The sequence below is a fragment of the Staurois parvus genome, unplaced genomic scaffold (genome assembly GCF_062004578.1).
Source record: "Staurois parvus isolate SC_StPar_1 unplaced genomic scaffold, SC_StPar_1.0 ptg000068l, whole genome shotgun sequence".
NCBI classification, from domain to species: Eukaryota; Metazoa; Chordata; class Amphibia; order Anura; family Ranidae; genus Staurois; species Staurois parvus.
This window is the reverse complement of record NW_028317864.1, coordinates 8,899,996-8,916,415: the sequence shown is the minus strand read 5'-3', so window position 1 is coordinate 8,916,415 and position 16,420 is coordinate 8,899,996. Positions and strand designations below refer to the sequence as shown.

The 16,420-nt window shown below is 41.2% G+C and overlaps 1 protein-coding gene across 1 annotated transcript in view; it reads left to right on the top strand.

The window, feature by feature from the left end:
* The first annotated feature begins 427 nt into the window (after positions 1–427).
* Positions 428–16,420, top strand: part of PHYHD1 (phytanoyl-CoA dioxygenase domain containing 1) — a 50,236-nt gene continuing 34,243 nt past the window's right edge. The window contains exons 1-2 of the mRNA XM_089669108.1: positions 428–558; positions 15,424–15,582. Coding sequence (XP_089525234.1) covers positions 526–558; positions 15,424–15,582 — 192 coding nt within the window. The 5' untranslated portion in view covers positions 428–525. The remainder of the gene's footprint in view (positions 559–15,423; positions 15,583–16,420) is intronic.

Here is a 16,420-nt window from a genome sequence, read left to right as displayed (position 1 = left end):
CATGATCCCCTATTGCCCAGAGGCCCCATGAGTTGTCAGTCTGCCCCTGATTACAACCACGCTAATTTCCTGATGCTAGAAACAAATATATCAAGAATAGTGACTATTACATTTATTTTATTACAATTCATATTACTACAGGTATGTCCTGCTCATGTGAATGAGTTCCGGAAACACGTGTTATAATAAACACCATGCAGTTATACTATCCTGCCTGTTTTTCCTTACATTCTGTACATGGTGTTGCTGCATTGAACACATGGGCAGAAAAGAAAATCACCTTTTTTTTTGCTTGGCTGTTTTCAAAACCAGTATGACAGGTCTGCTTTAATTTGCACACAATAGCAGAAATGCACAGGGTTTTTTTTTTGGGCTAAATCTCTTTTGTCTTTTGGTCAGCTGATTATAGTCACATGGCTGGGGAGGAATGCGTGGCCTCTTGTACTTTATCTCTCTGGATCATCTGCTGTGTTTTCTCCGATCTTCCCCTGGTCAGCAGGTCACAGGCGGCTTTGCTCAGCTAATATGGCTCTGGTGACAGATGAACAGGTCCAGAAGGTAAGAACAATTCTACGTTTATCTACCTGTATCCTTTACACCTGGTGCATTTTCTTCAATGGTTGACTAGCAGGGCATGCTGGGAATTGTAGTTCTGCAAAGCTTGAGAGTTGCGAACCTCTGCAGCAGCTATACAGTCTTTACATAGTATCAGCTGTGACCAGGGGCAGTCTGAATGATACGTATTGAGGCATGCTGGGAAATCACTTTGGACTGTATGCTCAATTTACTAAACTGTATCACAAATGTTATTTGTCATGATAAATATGATTTTATAATATATTTTATGTTATTATTAATTGATTAAAATACAGACCATTATGGTAAGTAACAGTTGTTAAAGCTTAGGAAATGATGCCCATTTTCTGGTTGAGTTGGATGCAGATGTTGTTTTCTAGGTTCAGCATTACTGCTTGTATTTGCCAAAATGCTACAGACTGCAAAAAGTTACAAAATTTAGAGGTCCTCCCATGCATTCTCTACATAGAGGATTACACTATTAGAAGAATATTTGTGACTAAGGTTTTTAATAGAGTTTTGAATAGCCTGAGGAAATTTTAGGTTTTTATTACTCTCCTTGCAGGAAAAAGAAAATCACTCTCTCTATTCATCTTGGTGACCATTGTCAATGGGAAATGCACATTTTTAGAGCTATTGAGGAACAGGAATGAAAAGGAAATGTAATGGGGACACCTGTGCCAGTGACGTTTCCAAGATGGGATTTCCCCTTGTTATAGAGAGTATAAATTTGAAGTCCAGAAATTCAGCCACTTTCTAAAATGTTCTGGATTACTATTGGTTAAGTACAATGAAGTGCATGATCCCTTTAATTTAAAGTTCACATCTTTATTGAGCGCTGGGAACATAGCCATTGCTATTCTTCTGGTGCTCCAACACTGGAATTTCTCGTCTCCGCTCCAGTAGCTGCAGAGTCCTATGCAGCTGGTTTGCCTGCCTAATCAGAGTGCTTTCTATTATGTGAACCCATTCACAAAATACAAAGCCCCCTTTGAATGAACAGAGGAGGGGAGGGGCAGGCAGAGCTGTTGCTATGTGAGAATTCAGCATCTCTCCTGTTGGTGACGGGAATAGAGCAATAGCTGTACTCCCGATGCTTGGTTAAAACGTAAATGAAAGAAATAGGTCCACAAGGTGGGATGCACTTCGTTGGACTTAACCCATAGTAAGTCAGTACATTTTAGAAAGCGACTGAATTCCTGGAGGTCAGCTTTACCTTTTTACTTTATGTTGAGTTGCTGCAAGAAGAAGTGAAATCTCCCTGATGGGGCATAGACAGCAAAAAAAAAAAACTTGACAAAGGTCTGTAGGCCTCATTGACACAGCCTGTCAGGAATGGACTGGCCAGCAATGGTGGGACTCACCTGCCTTATGGGCTGCAGTACCAGGGCTGGCCAGCGGGTGCTCCCAGCAATCAGAGACTCAACCTTGCAGCCAGTCAAACACCTGAAACTGCTTATGCTGGTGTATCCAGAACAGGAGAGCAAGCAGAGATCAAGAGAGAAGAGGAAGTTGTCAGTACAGCTGTACCACCTACCCCGCGAGAGGTGTGAGGAGGGCCAACCCATGTACTCAGTTCACAGGACAAGATGCCACCGAGAGAGCTGCTCTAACTATCCAGTCTCACTATCGGAAATATCAGCAACATAAGCATCACCAGGGATAGCTTGAGGACCATCCTGGATCTGCCTGGACCGCCACTACCCTTCGATACCATGACTGCAGGTTATCGCATTCTGTAAAGACAACTGATGCCCGATTCCTCATGCAGAGAGATCAGGGACTTCTACCTCATAGGCCTATCAGAACACACAAACCTCACTGCAGACAATACAGGAACAGACAGTTGGTGTTCCAGGTAAACAGGAGCCACAAAATCAGGAGAGAAGGCCTCATATATGAGCAAATGCTGTCCTTCACAAGACCGAATCTTAATTCTGCAGTTACATTGAGAGATATCATAGTGATAATATTGGATTGCCATAGGTAACTTCTAAGGTTCTCACACCAGTACAAAATCATATTTTTCATACACACGCAGTAGAATCATTCTCTGTGTTTACTATGCAGAATGCTGTATCATAGCATACACCATGTGAAACTACCGATGGTCAGGCCCCGTTTAGCTTCCATATATCCTTCAAATAATCCTCTCAATGTACATTTACCTTAATTAAGTACTTCTCTGCTGTAGATATCTCAGTCCATAGCTATACTATAATAATACAATAATATTATAAGAGTCTTACTGATAGCCAATAGCTATGGATGGAGACACTAGTGTCTGCAATAAATAGGGTAAGCCATAGCATCAGCTTTAGTTAATAACAAAGTGCAGGAAGTCTGTTATAACATTCCACATATAATGGCTGAAATTATTTCTTTCCTAAACCATTATTACATACTATTTAGAAATGAGCTTACCAATGGTGATAATCCACCACTCCACATAATTGTTACAATAACTAATAATGACTAAATCGGGCAGCACAGTGGCTAAATGGTTAGCACTTCTGCCTGGCAGTACTAGGATAATTGGTTCAACTCCCAACCATGGCACCACCTTGCTGGAGTTTGCATGTTCTCCCTGTGCCTGCGTGGGTTTCCTCTGGGTACTCCGGTTTCCTCCCACACTCCAAAGACATGCTGGGAGGTTAATTGGATCCATGTCTAAATTGGCCCTAGTATGTGTATGTATGAATGTAAGTTAGGGACCTTAGATTGTAAGCCCCTTGAGGGTTAGGGACTGATATGAATGTACAATATATATGTAAAGTGCTGCGTAAATTGACAGCGCTATATAAGTACCTGAAATAAATAAATAAATAAATAAATAAATAAATAAATATTTAAGGGATGTCCAGACCTGCAGACTCTGCCTTGGTGTGTGTTTTTCCTGGGCCCTGTATCTTGTTCCTGCATTCCTGTTCCTGCATTCCTGTTCCTGTTCCTGTCTTGTTGCTGACCCTGTTTGATCCTGACCTCTGCTGACTTCTCCTGTTCTGTTCCCTGGCTTGTGACCCCGACCATTCTCTGCCTGACCCCCTGTGCCTACCTGCCTGTTAGTTGCTGTACCCGGCTCGTGACCTGACTACTCTCTGCCTGCTCCTCCTGTTCCTACCTGCCCGTTTGTTATTGACCCGGCCTGCCTGACTCGCTTGCATTGTATGTACTGTTATCTGTGGGTGGTTTGGTTTGGTTTGTTTGCACTGTGTTATGTTTTAGTATTGCACTGCGTTTATGTATTGTTAGTGTTAATAAATCGTATTGTTTATAACATATCTGAAGCCTGCGTTTCCCTGCGTCAGTCACATACCTCTGGTCATACCCAGGAGCCCTGACACAGCCATTCTCAGTCGGTCATATGTAATAGAAGATACAGCATAACCTGGGAATGGTTGGCTGTGGGTCTCTGTCACCCTCTCATTGCTTAGAATATGGCTTCCCACCCATAGCTGTTTTCAGGAAAACCTGCTGAGTCTTAGTCTCCCATGAGAAATCAGTCAGCCCCATATGCAAGTGTGAATGAGGCCTAAAGCTGAACTTCAGTAAAAAAAAAAAGAGTTTTGTCACATGGCACCGGTCGCATAATTTACCTCTGAAAAAGTGTATCCCATGTTCTACTGGCCACTGTACAAATCCTCCCTCCAGTGATGCTGGATACTCCCCACAGTGATTATCTTCCAAAGCTTTGAGGATTAAGAGTCTGTGAGGGTTGTGTCTGTGAAGGACTTGCATTGCTCACCCTTCCCCTCCTGTCCCCTTGTCCATTCACAAAAATCCTAGAATTATTCATCCAAATTGAAAAGTGTGAGGCCTCATGCACACAGGACGCATCAAAAACATGTGTAGAAAAACACAAAACAAACTGCAAAAATCAGTGGAGAAAAAATCAAACGCAAAATGCATATATGTGACCCAATAAACAAAGAATCGACACATATAAATTCCCCAATTCCTAATGACAGAGGGCACTGCACAACGTTCATAATAAGGTCCAATGACATATGAAATAAACACAAATGAGTCCATATAGCAATAGGGCAAGCTCTTGTGAGCACGCTTCTGCCTTCTGTCTGCCTCGCGCATGCTCCGAAACGCGTCGCATTGCATGCTGGACTTCCCCACGTCATCACGCTGACACCGACATCGCACTCCGGACGTCATCTTCCAATACTCACACATGCCGGCCGGCTCCTTGTGAATATCCAGAGTCTCTCCCCCAGCGCGGACTACAGTTATCACATCGAGGACACCGTCATGTCCTTCATCTTTATAACATATGCCAAAGCCTTCCTTTTCTCCTCCATCATATGAGTGTTTCTTACTGTGTTCCTCAATAAGTATTCTACATACTGCACTTAGAGATGCTTTTTTTCTCTTTTTTTATATATGTGATACAAGCCTAAGATTTGTTTCCCTGTGTTCTGAATGGGAGAAAACACTTGATTCCCTCTTCCACACTAAAAAGTGTTGATGGTATAATGTTCTTTGGGGGTCATGTATCTTAAGTGTAAAGCTCACCAGTGAGTAGAGTCCATGTCAGTTCTGCCTTTTCAGGGTTTGTTGGCCTACTTTTATTAAAGAGAGAGAAAATGTCCAACAAAAAAGTAAAAGTTCTACAAACTGTCAAAACAAAGTATGATGCAGCCTCCTGGCTCTTTATAGCAGCACTGCAGCTCAGGCTCTGTGCCTTGGTACCTCCTGCCCATGTCTGTTCTACAAGACTGCACCATTGTGGCTGCTCCATTGCATCCACATGGACTCCTCGGGAGGGTGGAGCGCAGAATCCTGGTCCTGATTCTGCAAAATCCCAGTACACACCTGCAGAATCAGTGGGCTGGCTTTTCCCAAAACCTGGTCCCAGGATTGGAGATTTCCTCCCACCCAGGCCACTGAAAAATCTCCGGGCTCCAGGTTCCAAACCATATTTTACCAACCACCGAGACAACACAGGTTTCTCCACATTAACCACTTGCCCTCCAGAGGATTCCCCCTCCCCCCCCCATGTTCCTGACCAGGCCATTTTTTTGCGTTACAGCGCTGCGTTATTTTAACTGACAATTGCGCATTCATGCAATGCTGCACCCAAATGAAATTTAGCTTTCTTCCAGTGGTATTTGATCGCCTGTGCATTTTTTTATTTTTGCGCTATAAAATAAAAAAGACCGATTTTGAGAAAAAAAACAATATTGTTGACTTTTTGCTATTAAACATGTCCAGTAAAAAATTTTTAAAAATGTCATTTCGTCATCAACTTAGGCCAAAATGTATTCTGCTACATGTCTTTGCTAAAAAAAAAATCCCAATACATGCAAATTAATTGGTTTACATGAACGTTATAGTGTTTACAAATGGCTATATAGATCCTGGATTTTTTTTTTTCTACTAGTAATGGCGGCGATCAGCGACCTATAGCGGGACTGCGGCAGTAGTTCTGACACTGGGGGGGACTGACTTGGTGTCATTGACATCCTCAGTGACACCAATACAGTGATCAGTGCTAAAAAAAAAGCACTGCACTGTACTAATGACATTGGGCAGGAAGGAGCTAACATGAGGGGCGATCAAAGGGTTAACTGTGTGCAGGGAGTGTTTTACATAGGGGGCAGTGTGTGTGTGTGCTTCACTATAAGCACACTGCTCTGAATGGCTGTGCTGTGCACAGCCATCCAGAGCAGTGTGCCCGAGCTGACAGGGAGGAGAGCTATTACTAAACAAAGCAGTCCTCCTCCCCTTCGGAGATGCTCAGTAATCACCGGGCGCCGGTGGGGAATCACCGGCCGGGACCCAGTGATTGACAGCCGCGGGTGTGAATGGCGGCTCTGGTAGGACACGCACGCGGATCGTGTGCACCCCCTACCCGAAACACAGTCGTGTATATATACGTGATTTTGCACACCCGTGCCGCCCTGTAGCAGTATATCTGCTATAGGGCGGTCGGGAAGCGGTTAAATAAGCATCCTGGAGCCCCTCAACCTGCCTAGTTGAGAATCCTGAGTGACATACACCATGACAGGGAACTGCGCTGCCACAATGAGTGATTCTGCAGTGGCAGCTATTCTAATCTGACAGCATGCATCCATGGTTGTCAAATTATTATTATTATTATACAGGATTTATATAGCGCCAACAGTTTGCTCAGCACTTTACAATATAATGGGAGAAAATACAGCAAGGATACAGTTCAATACAAGAGGGATAGGAGGTCCCTGCCCAAATGCTGGTTGTATCTGATTGGATACACATGCTGTTTGGCTGAGAATTTTCTGTTTGTCTGTTTGGACAAAAGTAAACTGAAAATTTTAGTTAGATCCATGCAGCATGGTGCCAACAGGACCACCCATGTAAAGTGAGCAGGCCAATTTGTGCTGAATCAGCAGAAACACTTTTCAAGAGGGCAGCACAACAGCAGTGCATTTTCATGTATTGAGGTACATTTCATCAGGTTAGGCAACCTATTTAAAGTGAATTGGCTGTAGTGCACCTCAACATGTCAAAAATATCAGTCCTGCTGCACTTTCTGCAGAGTATCACAATGCACACTGAAGAGGGAGCAGGAGTAAAATAAGCCCCATCATTGGTGTCAGTGACAGTAATAATAACCCTCAGCAATGGTAACAGTGGCCACAATCAAAACACCGAGCCTTGGTGTCACTGGACGCAATAATAACCCCCCAGAACTGTCATTGGCGATGATAATAACCCCCGGATTGGCGTCAGTGGCAATAACCATAATCCCCAGCACTGGTGTGAGTGGCAACAGTAATACCTTTCAGCATTTTTGTTAGTGGATACAATCAAAAACCCCCAGCCTTGGTGTCACTGGAGGCAATTATAACCCCCCAGCATTAGTTCCAGGGGCAATAATTATAACCCCCAGCAATGGTCAGTGGCAATAATATTAACCTCCAGCATTGGTGTAAGTGGCAACAATAATAGCCTCAGCATTGGTTCAAGTGCTAAATATGCCCTGCCCTAAAATCCCCCTCTTCATCTGCAGTAGTCATTTGCAGTGTTTTTGAACAATATGGTAGTGTGACCAGAGCACCCCTACCAAAGAAAAGGAGGTTACTAAAGGATCCAAGCAGAGTAATATTGGTTCAAAAATTACAGACAATATTTTATTTGATCACATAGATCATAAGGAGGTTAAACATAAGCACGGTGAACATATCAAACAAATAAAATCATTTTAAAAGCACTTGGTGTCCTCATTTCTCGGTCATATTGGCAAATAGGGTACCATATAGGGCAATGTGGAATAGTGGTGTGGTTCTGATCCTAGGTTTCCATAAATTTCCAACTTGTATTAGAGTAAACCATGTATTCAACAGGTATGTTCTTGGTATAAGCCAGGGTATGTAGAGTAACCTCCTGGTATGTGGAAACTGGAACATAAAGATGAGATAAATAAATATATGTGATAATCAAGGAGCTAAATCGCACCTAAGCCATACTAAGCCACCCTATACAGTAGTCAATATACACTTTTATTACCTTCTCAGTAGTTAGACTGTCATACCAGCTTCTTAAGTGTGGAGACTTCCTGGGTAACCACCCCAAGTGAAACATAGTCCACAGTACCAAATGATTCTGAGGATATATATAAAAATTATTGTATAGATCACGAGCATCAAGTAAAACCCTGAAAACAAACGCAAAGTATGGGTATATTACCATCAATTATGATCAAGAAGACTCCTGTCGACTTGAAATAGGATCAGGTCCTTGATGCTTGTTCAAAGGTGCATATGGGGGTGGGAAGCCAGGTGGTCTCAATAGATGAATTCCAAGAACATGTATTATGTATATAGCAGGCAGTGGATACCTGAGTATATATACCCAAAGAAGGGTTTCCAAAAATTACTCAATCTGAGAAAAATGAAGCGGTTCTCATAAGATATGGCTTTGTCACAGCATACAATGCCTATATGGGATAGCGTATATATATATATATTCTCCTCTAGAGAGGATTTCCAAAAAATTCCCCAAAAAGACGCAGGGTAAATCAGGCACATATAACATTCCCTCTTAACTCCATATATGCTATATAAGTCTAAACAGCAGTAGGCTATAGTAACTTGCCACCGGTGGAAGATATATTCCCATAGAGGATTGCCGTTTGCGGACCGCTGTAATAGTAGCCTTATGGTAGTTTTCCGAGGGCCTCGTGCCTTCCTAGCAAGGAGCTGTGACACCGCCGTTCCTTCCCACCTCGTGGGCGCCGCACCCTATGAAGACGCCAAGCGTAGTGACGGCATTACGTTGACGCGTTTCGTCCGCCAATCACCGCAGACTTCGTCAGAACTGGGAGGGGACTTCTTTCCTTTGCCTTATATGGTGCACTAATTGCATACCAAGGAGTCTCCATATCGCCCTCTTGTGTTGAAAAGATATCACTACATTCAGAAATCCAAAGTGAATTAAAAAACATGTATTTAAATTTAAAATTGACTGCTGGCAAATAGATAAGGGGGACCATACTGAAGTAAACCATATCATCCTTTATGAGGGATAATGGAAAAGAATAATTATTATAATTCAGAAGGGGAAAACCATCAAGACCAAGTACAGAATTCAAATTTTAGTATTATTCTAATTGTTATAAAAATTCAATCTTCAGTGGAAAAAAAGAGCCCCGGGGTTGAATTTATATTTTACCCAAGTAGATCCATGTTCATTTCAATTCAAAGTAACCCAATACAGTTTGTGGCTCAAGATAAGGTAAAAATTCCCGGGAACTCAATTTAGAAAGACTTTAAAATTGAGTTCTGTATTTAGTCCGTATGGGACCAGTGCACCCAGGGTATAGATCCAGAATTTTTCTTTTTGTAGGAGGACTTTGTCAAAGTCACCCCGTCGAGCTGAAATATTCAGCAGGAAAATCCCTTTAACTTTCAAGCCTTCTGTTTTACCTCCATGTACTTCTCTAAAATGTTGTGCCAGTGGATTCTCTTTATCTCCCTTCCCTACGTTCCTATTTTCATTTCTGATATCTCTCAAATGTTCACCAATCCTGGTTCTGAGGTTCCTTTTCGTTTTACCTATATACACCTTCTTGCATGGACATTCTATCATGTATATTATTCTACTGCTGGAGCAATTAATAAAGCTTCGTATCTGAAATACCTTAGATTTGTCATTATTAAAGAACTGGTTAGACTTATGTACAAATGGACAAATTTGACAATGGCCACATGGGAACATACCATATAGGCCTGTCCTCCTAGTTAACCAGTTCCTTTGTGGTGCCCTCTGAAATTCTGATTGTACCAGTATGTCATTTAGATTCCGAGCTCTTTTTGCTACCATTTGAGGGCTCTCTCCTACCACTCTTGCTATCTGTAAATTTTGTGTTAGTAGGTGCCAATGAGAGTCCAAGGCCTTCTTAACTTCCCCCCATTGTTGTCCGAATTTAGTTATGAATCTTATCGGTTGATTTACCGAATTTGTCTCTGTCTTTGGTTTTGGTTTATTTATGAGCTCCTCTCTTGTTCTACCTAGGGCTCTTCTTTTTGCTCTTCTTAGGGTTCTATGTGAGTAGCCTCTTTCTCTAAATCTCTTATAAAGCTGAATAGATTCATTTCTGTATTCAGCTTCATCTGTACAGTTCCTTTTTATTCTCTGAAACTGACCAATAGGTATGCCCTGTTTTAAGCTCCTTGGATGATAGCTATTAGCATGCAGAAGTGTATTCGCCGCTGTTTCCTTTCTAAACGTTTTAGTAACTAATTTATTTCCTTGTATCGAAATTGATAGATCCAGAAATGTTATTACCTTTCTATCAACTATATAGGTAAGTTTGATGTTTCTATCATTCTCATTTAAAAATTCCATGAATTTTTCTAGCTGATCCATACCTCCATCCCAGACCATGAGGACATCATCAATATAACGCAGCCATTTTATTACATGTTGCCTATAGGGAGTGGAGGGATATACCAACTCCTCTTCCCATAAGCCTAAATGTAAACATGCAAATGCCGGGGCCCAAGGTGCTCCCATGGAGGTACCGCATATTTGCTGGTAAAAAGAACCTAAGAACTGAAAGCAGTTATGGGTCAACATAAATTCCAGCAGGTCCAATATAAATTCATTTTGGGCTTCCATTTCAGAGAAGTATGTCTCTAAAAAGTAAGCCACAGCTCTCCGTCCCCAAGTGTGTGGAATAGAGGTATATAGTGATTCCACATCAATACCCACCAGAAGTGCACCCTCAGGTACTTTCACGTTTATAATCTTTTTCAATACATCTCCCGTGTCCCTAACATAGGATCTAAGTTCCAAGACCAAGTCCTTAATTAGATCATCCACATATCTACCTATTGGTTCCAGCGGGCCCTTAATAGCAGACACTATAGGGCGTCCCGGTGGTTGAGTAGGATTTTTATGTATTTTTGGGATTACATAGAAGGTGGGGATATTGTAGATATCAACTGTCAACATGTCGCATTCCTGTTTAGTTAGAAGGTTTGCTTCACGTGCTAATTCCACTTTTTTATTTAGGGCAACAACAATTTTGGGGAAAGGATTAGTATGTAATTTACAGTATGTATCGAGGCTCCTCAGTTGTCTAAGTACTTCCTTTTCATATTCCACACTCTCTAATAAGGGCTGTTCTTTCACCCTTAGGGAACTCAAGAATGCTAAAAATATTGTGATTAAAAAAAGTGATAAAGGGGGAAATGTAGTATTATTAGAGAGTGTGGAATATGAAAAGGAAGTACTTAGACAACTGAGGAGCCTCGATACATACTGTAAATTACATACTAATCCTTTCCCCAAAATTGTTGTTGCCCTAAATAAAAAAGTGGAATTAGCACGTGAAGCAAACCTTCTAACTAAACAGGAATGCGACATGTTGACAGTTGATATCTACAATATCCCCACCTTCTATGTAATCCCAAAAATACATAAAAATCCTACTCAACCACCGGGACGCCCTATAGTGTCTGCTATTAAGGGCCCGCTGGAACCAATAGGTAGATATGTGGATGATCTAATTAAGGACTTGGTCTTGGAACTTAGATCCTATGTTAGGGACACGGGAGATGTATTGAAAAAGATTATAAACGTGAAAGTACCTGAGGGTGCACTTCTGGTGGGTATTGATGTGGAATCACTATATACCTCTATTCCACACACTTGGGGACGGAGAGCTGTGGCTTACTTTTTAGAGACATACTTCTCTGAAATGGAAGCCCAAAATGAATTTATATTGGACCTGCTGGAATTTATGTTGACCCATAACTGCTTTCAGTTCTTAGGTTCTTTTTACCAGCAAATATGCGGTACCTCCATGGGAGCACCTTGGGCCCCGGCATTTGCATGTTTACATTTAGGCTTATGGGAAGAGGAGTTGGTATATCCCTCCACTCCCTATAGGCAACATGTAATAAAATGGCTGCGTTATATTGATGATGTCCTCATGGTCTGGGATGGAGGTATGGATCAGCTAGAAAAATTCATGGAATTTTTAAATGAGAATGATAGAAACATCAAACTTACCTATATAGTTGATAGAAAGGTAATAACATTTCTGGATCTATCAATTTCGATACAAGGAAATAAATTAGTTACTAAAACGTTTAGAAAGGAAACAGCGGCGAATACACTTCTGTATGCTAATAGCTATCATCCAAGGAGCTTAAAACAGGGCATACCTATTGGTCAGTTTCAGAGAATAAAAAGGAACTGTACAGATGAAGCTGAATACAGAAATGAATCTATTCAGCTTTATAAGAGATTTAGAGAAAGAGGCTACTCACATAGAACCCTAAGAAGAGCAAAAAGAAGAGCCCTAGGTAGAACAAGAGAGGAGCTCATAAATAAACCAAAACCAAAGACAGAGACAAATTCGGTAAATCAACCGATAAGATTCATAACTAAATTCGGACAACAATGGGGGGAAGTTAAGAAGGCCTTGGACTCTCATTGGCACCTACTAACACAAAATTCACAGATAGCAAGAGTGGTAGGAGAGAGCCCTCAAATGGTAGCAAAAAGAGCTCGGAATCTAAATGACATACTGGTACAATCAGAATTTCAGAGGGCACCACAAAGGAACTGGTTAACTAGGAGGACAGGCCTATATGGTATGTTCCCATGTGGCCATTGTCAAATTTGTCCATTTGTACATAAGTCTAACCAGTTCTTTAATAATGACAAATCTAAGGTATTTCAGATACGAAGCTTTATTAATTGCTCCAGCAGTAGAATAATATACATGATAGAATGTCCATGCAAGAAGATGTATATAGGTAAAACGAAAAGGAACCTCAGAACCAGGATTGGTGAACATTTGAGAGATATCAGAAATGAAAATAGGAACGAAGGGAAGGGAGATAAAGAGAATCCACTGGCACAACATTTTAGAGAAGTACATGGAGGTAAAACAGAAGGCTTGAAAGTTAAAGGGATTTTCCTGCTGAATATTTCAGCTCGACGGGGTGACTTTGACAAAGTCCTCCTACAAAAAGAAAAATTCTGAATCTATACCCTGGGTGCACTGGTCCCATACGGACTAAATACAGAACTCAATTTTAAAGTCTTTCTAAATTGAGTTCCTGGGAATTTTTACCTTATCTTGAGCCACAAACTGTATTGGGTTACTTTGAATTGAAATGAACATGGATCTACTTGGGTAAAATATAAATTCAACCCCGGGGCTCTTTTTTTCCACTGAAGATTGAATTTTTATAACAATTAGAATAATACTAAAATTTGAATTCTGTACTTGGTCTTGATGGTTTTCCCCTTCTGAATTATAATAATTATTCTTTTCCATTATCCCTCATAAAGGATGATATGGTTTACTTCAGTATGGTCCCCCTTATCTATTTGCCAGCAGTCAATTTTAAATTTAAATACATGTTTTTTAATTCACTTTGGATTTCTGAATGTAGTGATATCTTTTCAACACAAGAGGGCGATATGGAGACTCCTTGGTATGCAATTAGTGCACCATATAAGGCAAAGGAAAGAAGTCCCCTCCCAGTTCTGACGAAGTCTGCGGTGATTGGCGGACGAAACGCGTCAACGTAATGCCGTCACTACGCTTGGCGTCTTCATAGGGTGCGGCGCCCACGAGGTGGGAAGGAACGGCGGTGTCACAGCTCCTTGCTAGGAAGGCACGAGGCCCTCGGAAAACTACCATAAGGCTACTATTACAGCGGTTCGCAAACGGCAATCCTCTATGGGAATATATCTTCCACCGGTGGCAAGTTACTATAGCCTACTGCTGTTTAGACTTATAGAGCATATATGGAGTTAAGAGGGAATGTTATATGTGCCTGATTTACCCTGCGTCTTTTTGGGGAATTTTTTGGAAATCCTCTCTAGAGGAGAATATATATATATATATATATATATATATATACGCTATCCCATATAGGCATTGTATGCTGTGACAAAGCCATATTATATAAGAACCGCTTCATTTTTCTCAGATTGAGTAATTTTTGGAAACCCTTCTTTGGGTATATATACTCAGGTATCCACTGCCTGCTATATACATAATACATGTTCTTGGAATTCATCTATTGAGACCACCTGGCTTCCCACCCCCATATGCACCTTTGAACAAGCATCAAGGACCTGATCCTATTTCAAGTCGACAGGAGTCTTCTTGATCATAATTGATGGTAATATACCCATACTTTGCGTTTGTTTTCAGGGTTTTACTTGATGCTCGTGATCTATACAATAATTGTTATATATATCCTCAGAATCATTTGGTACTGTGGACTATGTTTCACTTGGGGTGGTTACCCAGGAAGTCTCCACACTTAAGAAGCTGGTATGACAGTCTAACTACTGAGAAGGTAATAAAAGTGTATATTGACTACTGTATAGGGTGGCTTAGTATGGCTTAGGTGCGATTTAGCTCCTTGATTATCACATATATTTATTTATCTCATCTTTATGTTCCAGTTTCCACATACCAGGAGGTTACTCTACATACCCTGGCTTATACCAAGAACATACCTGTTGAATACATGGTTTACTCTAATACAAGTTGGAAATTTATGGAAACCTAGGATCAGAACCACACCACTATTCCACATTGCCCTATATGGTACCCTATTTGCCAATATGACCCAGAAATGAGGACACCAAGTGCTTTTAAAATGATTTTATTTGTTTGATATGTTCACCGTGCTTATGTTTAACCTCCTTATGATCTATGTGATCAAATAAAATATTGTCTGTAATTTTTGAACCCATATTACTCTGCTTGGATCCTTTAGTAACCTCCTTTTCTTCGGTAGGGGTGCTCTGGTCACACTACCATATTGTTCAATATGTATTTCTTGGGTTTATGGATCCACACTTACAAGTTAAGTGAGTTGGAGATATGATTATGACACTAATATTCGTGTCAATATAGGTGGCCCCTTTTTTCGTTTGATTTTTGTGATATATTTGCAGTGTTTTCCCTGCCTCAGCATTATTGGTCAGTGGCAGAGAAATTCGAGCCCCTCAGCATTGGTGATAATCACTTACCTAATCACACGTTCCCACCCGCTTTCTCTCTCGCCCAGGCAAGGGCCTTACTTGTACCATGGGAAGAGATCACCCCTCTCACTGTAGAACCTTTCTTTCTAGGTCACATGCTGGAATGTAGAGAGCATTCCCGTGCCTGACTTTGGTGTCAATGGGTTGCAGGATGCATTCAGAGGGATGGTGGACCATGTGTCTGGTCCCACTGTTCAAGCCTAATGAGGCAACTGTCAGCAAGTGGTAAATCTCTCAGTAGGAATTGATTAAAATTGCCCATGTAGATCTGGTTTTGTTATGTTCTGGGTATTGTTGCAGTGTATGAACTATCTGTTTGATGTGCAGTTCCGTGAAAATGGGTTTCTGGTACTGGAGAGGCTGTTCACTGAAGATGAATGCAAGCTCATGAAAGAAGAAATAGGGAAAATAGTACAAGAGATGGACGTGCCTCCTCACTTACGAACAGAGTTCTCCACACAACAAGAAGAACAGCTCCGAGCCCAGGTATGAAAGTTGGGTGCATGGCCATATCCTAGTGCCAGGAACTCCAAACTAGTGCCCACTGTGACAGGAACATACCCAACACAATAAAATAATCCTTCTACGCAAAACTGATTTTCAGCTTTTCATAGAAAGTGACATCGGTAGTATGTTAGAAAGGAAACTGCCTGATTCTTTTTGGGTTCTTGTATTCCTTGTGGACTCTATTGGTGAGATCTCAGAACAGGGTCTACACACCTGCTGTGTCTATTATAAGAGGTTCCCACTCTGTTGGGTAAAACTGGAACATGCAAAGGTGGTCGGGAATACATTGAACTCCCATTTAGACAGGAAGAGAGTCAGGAATTATGGCAGAGAGATCTTGTTGTGGTTGCACCATAAATACTTATAATCAGCTCACCAGATTCCACCTAATTTATCTCTTTTGGGTGAACTGGCCATTAAAAGACTGATAAACCCTGGCAAGGAAATTACAGCATGGGACCTATACTAATAATAGCTTTCAGAATCATGTACAGTGAGGAACAGAAGTATTTGAACACCCTGCGATTTTGCAAGTTCCCCCACTTAGAAATCATGGAGGGGTCTGAAATTCACATTGTAGGTGCATTCCCACTCTGAGAGACAGAATTAAAAAAAAAATTCAGGAAATCACATTGTATGATTTTTAAAGAATTTATTTGTCTTGCACTGCTGAACATAAGTATTTGAACACCTAAGAAACAGCAAGAATTCTGGCTCTCAAAGACCTGTTACTGTGCCTTTAAAAAGTCCACCTCTACTCCACTCATTAATCTAACTTAGTAGCACCTGTCTGAGCTCTTTAAAGACACCTGTTCAC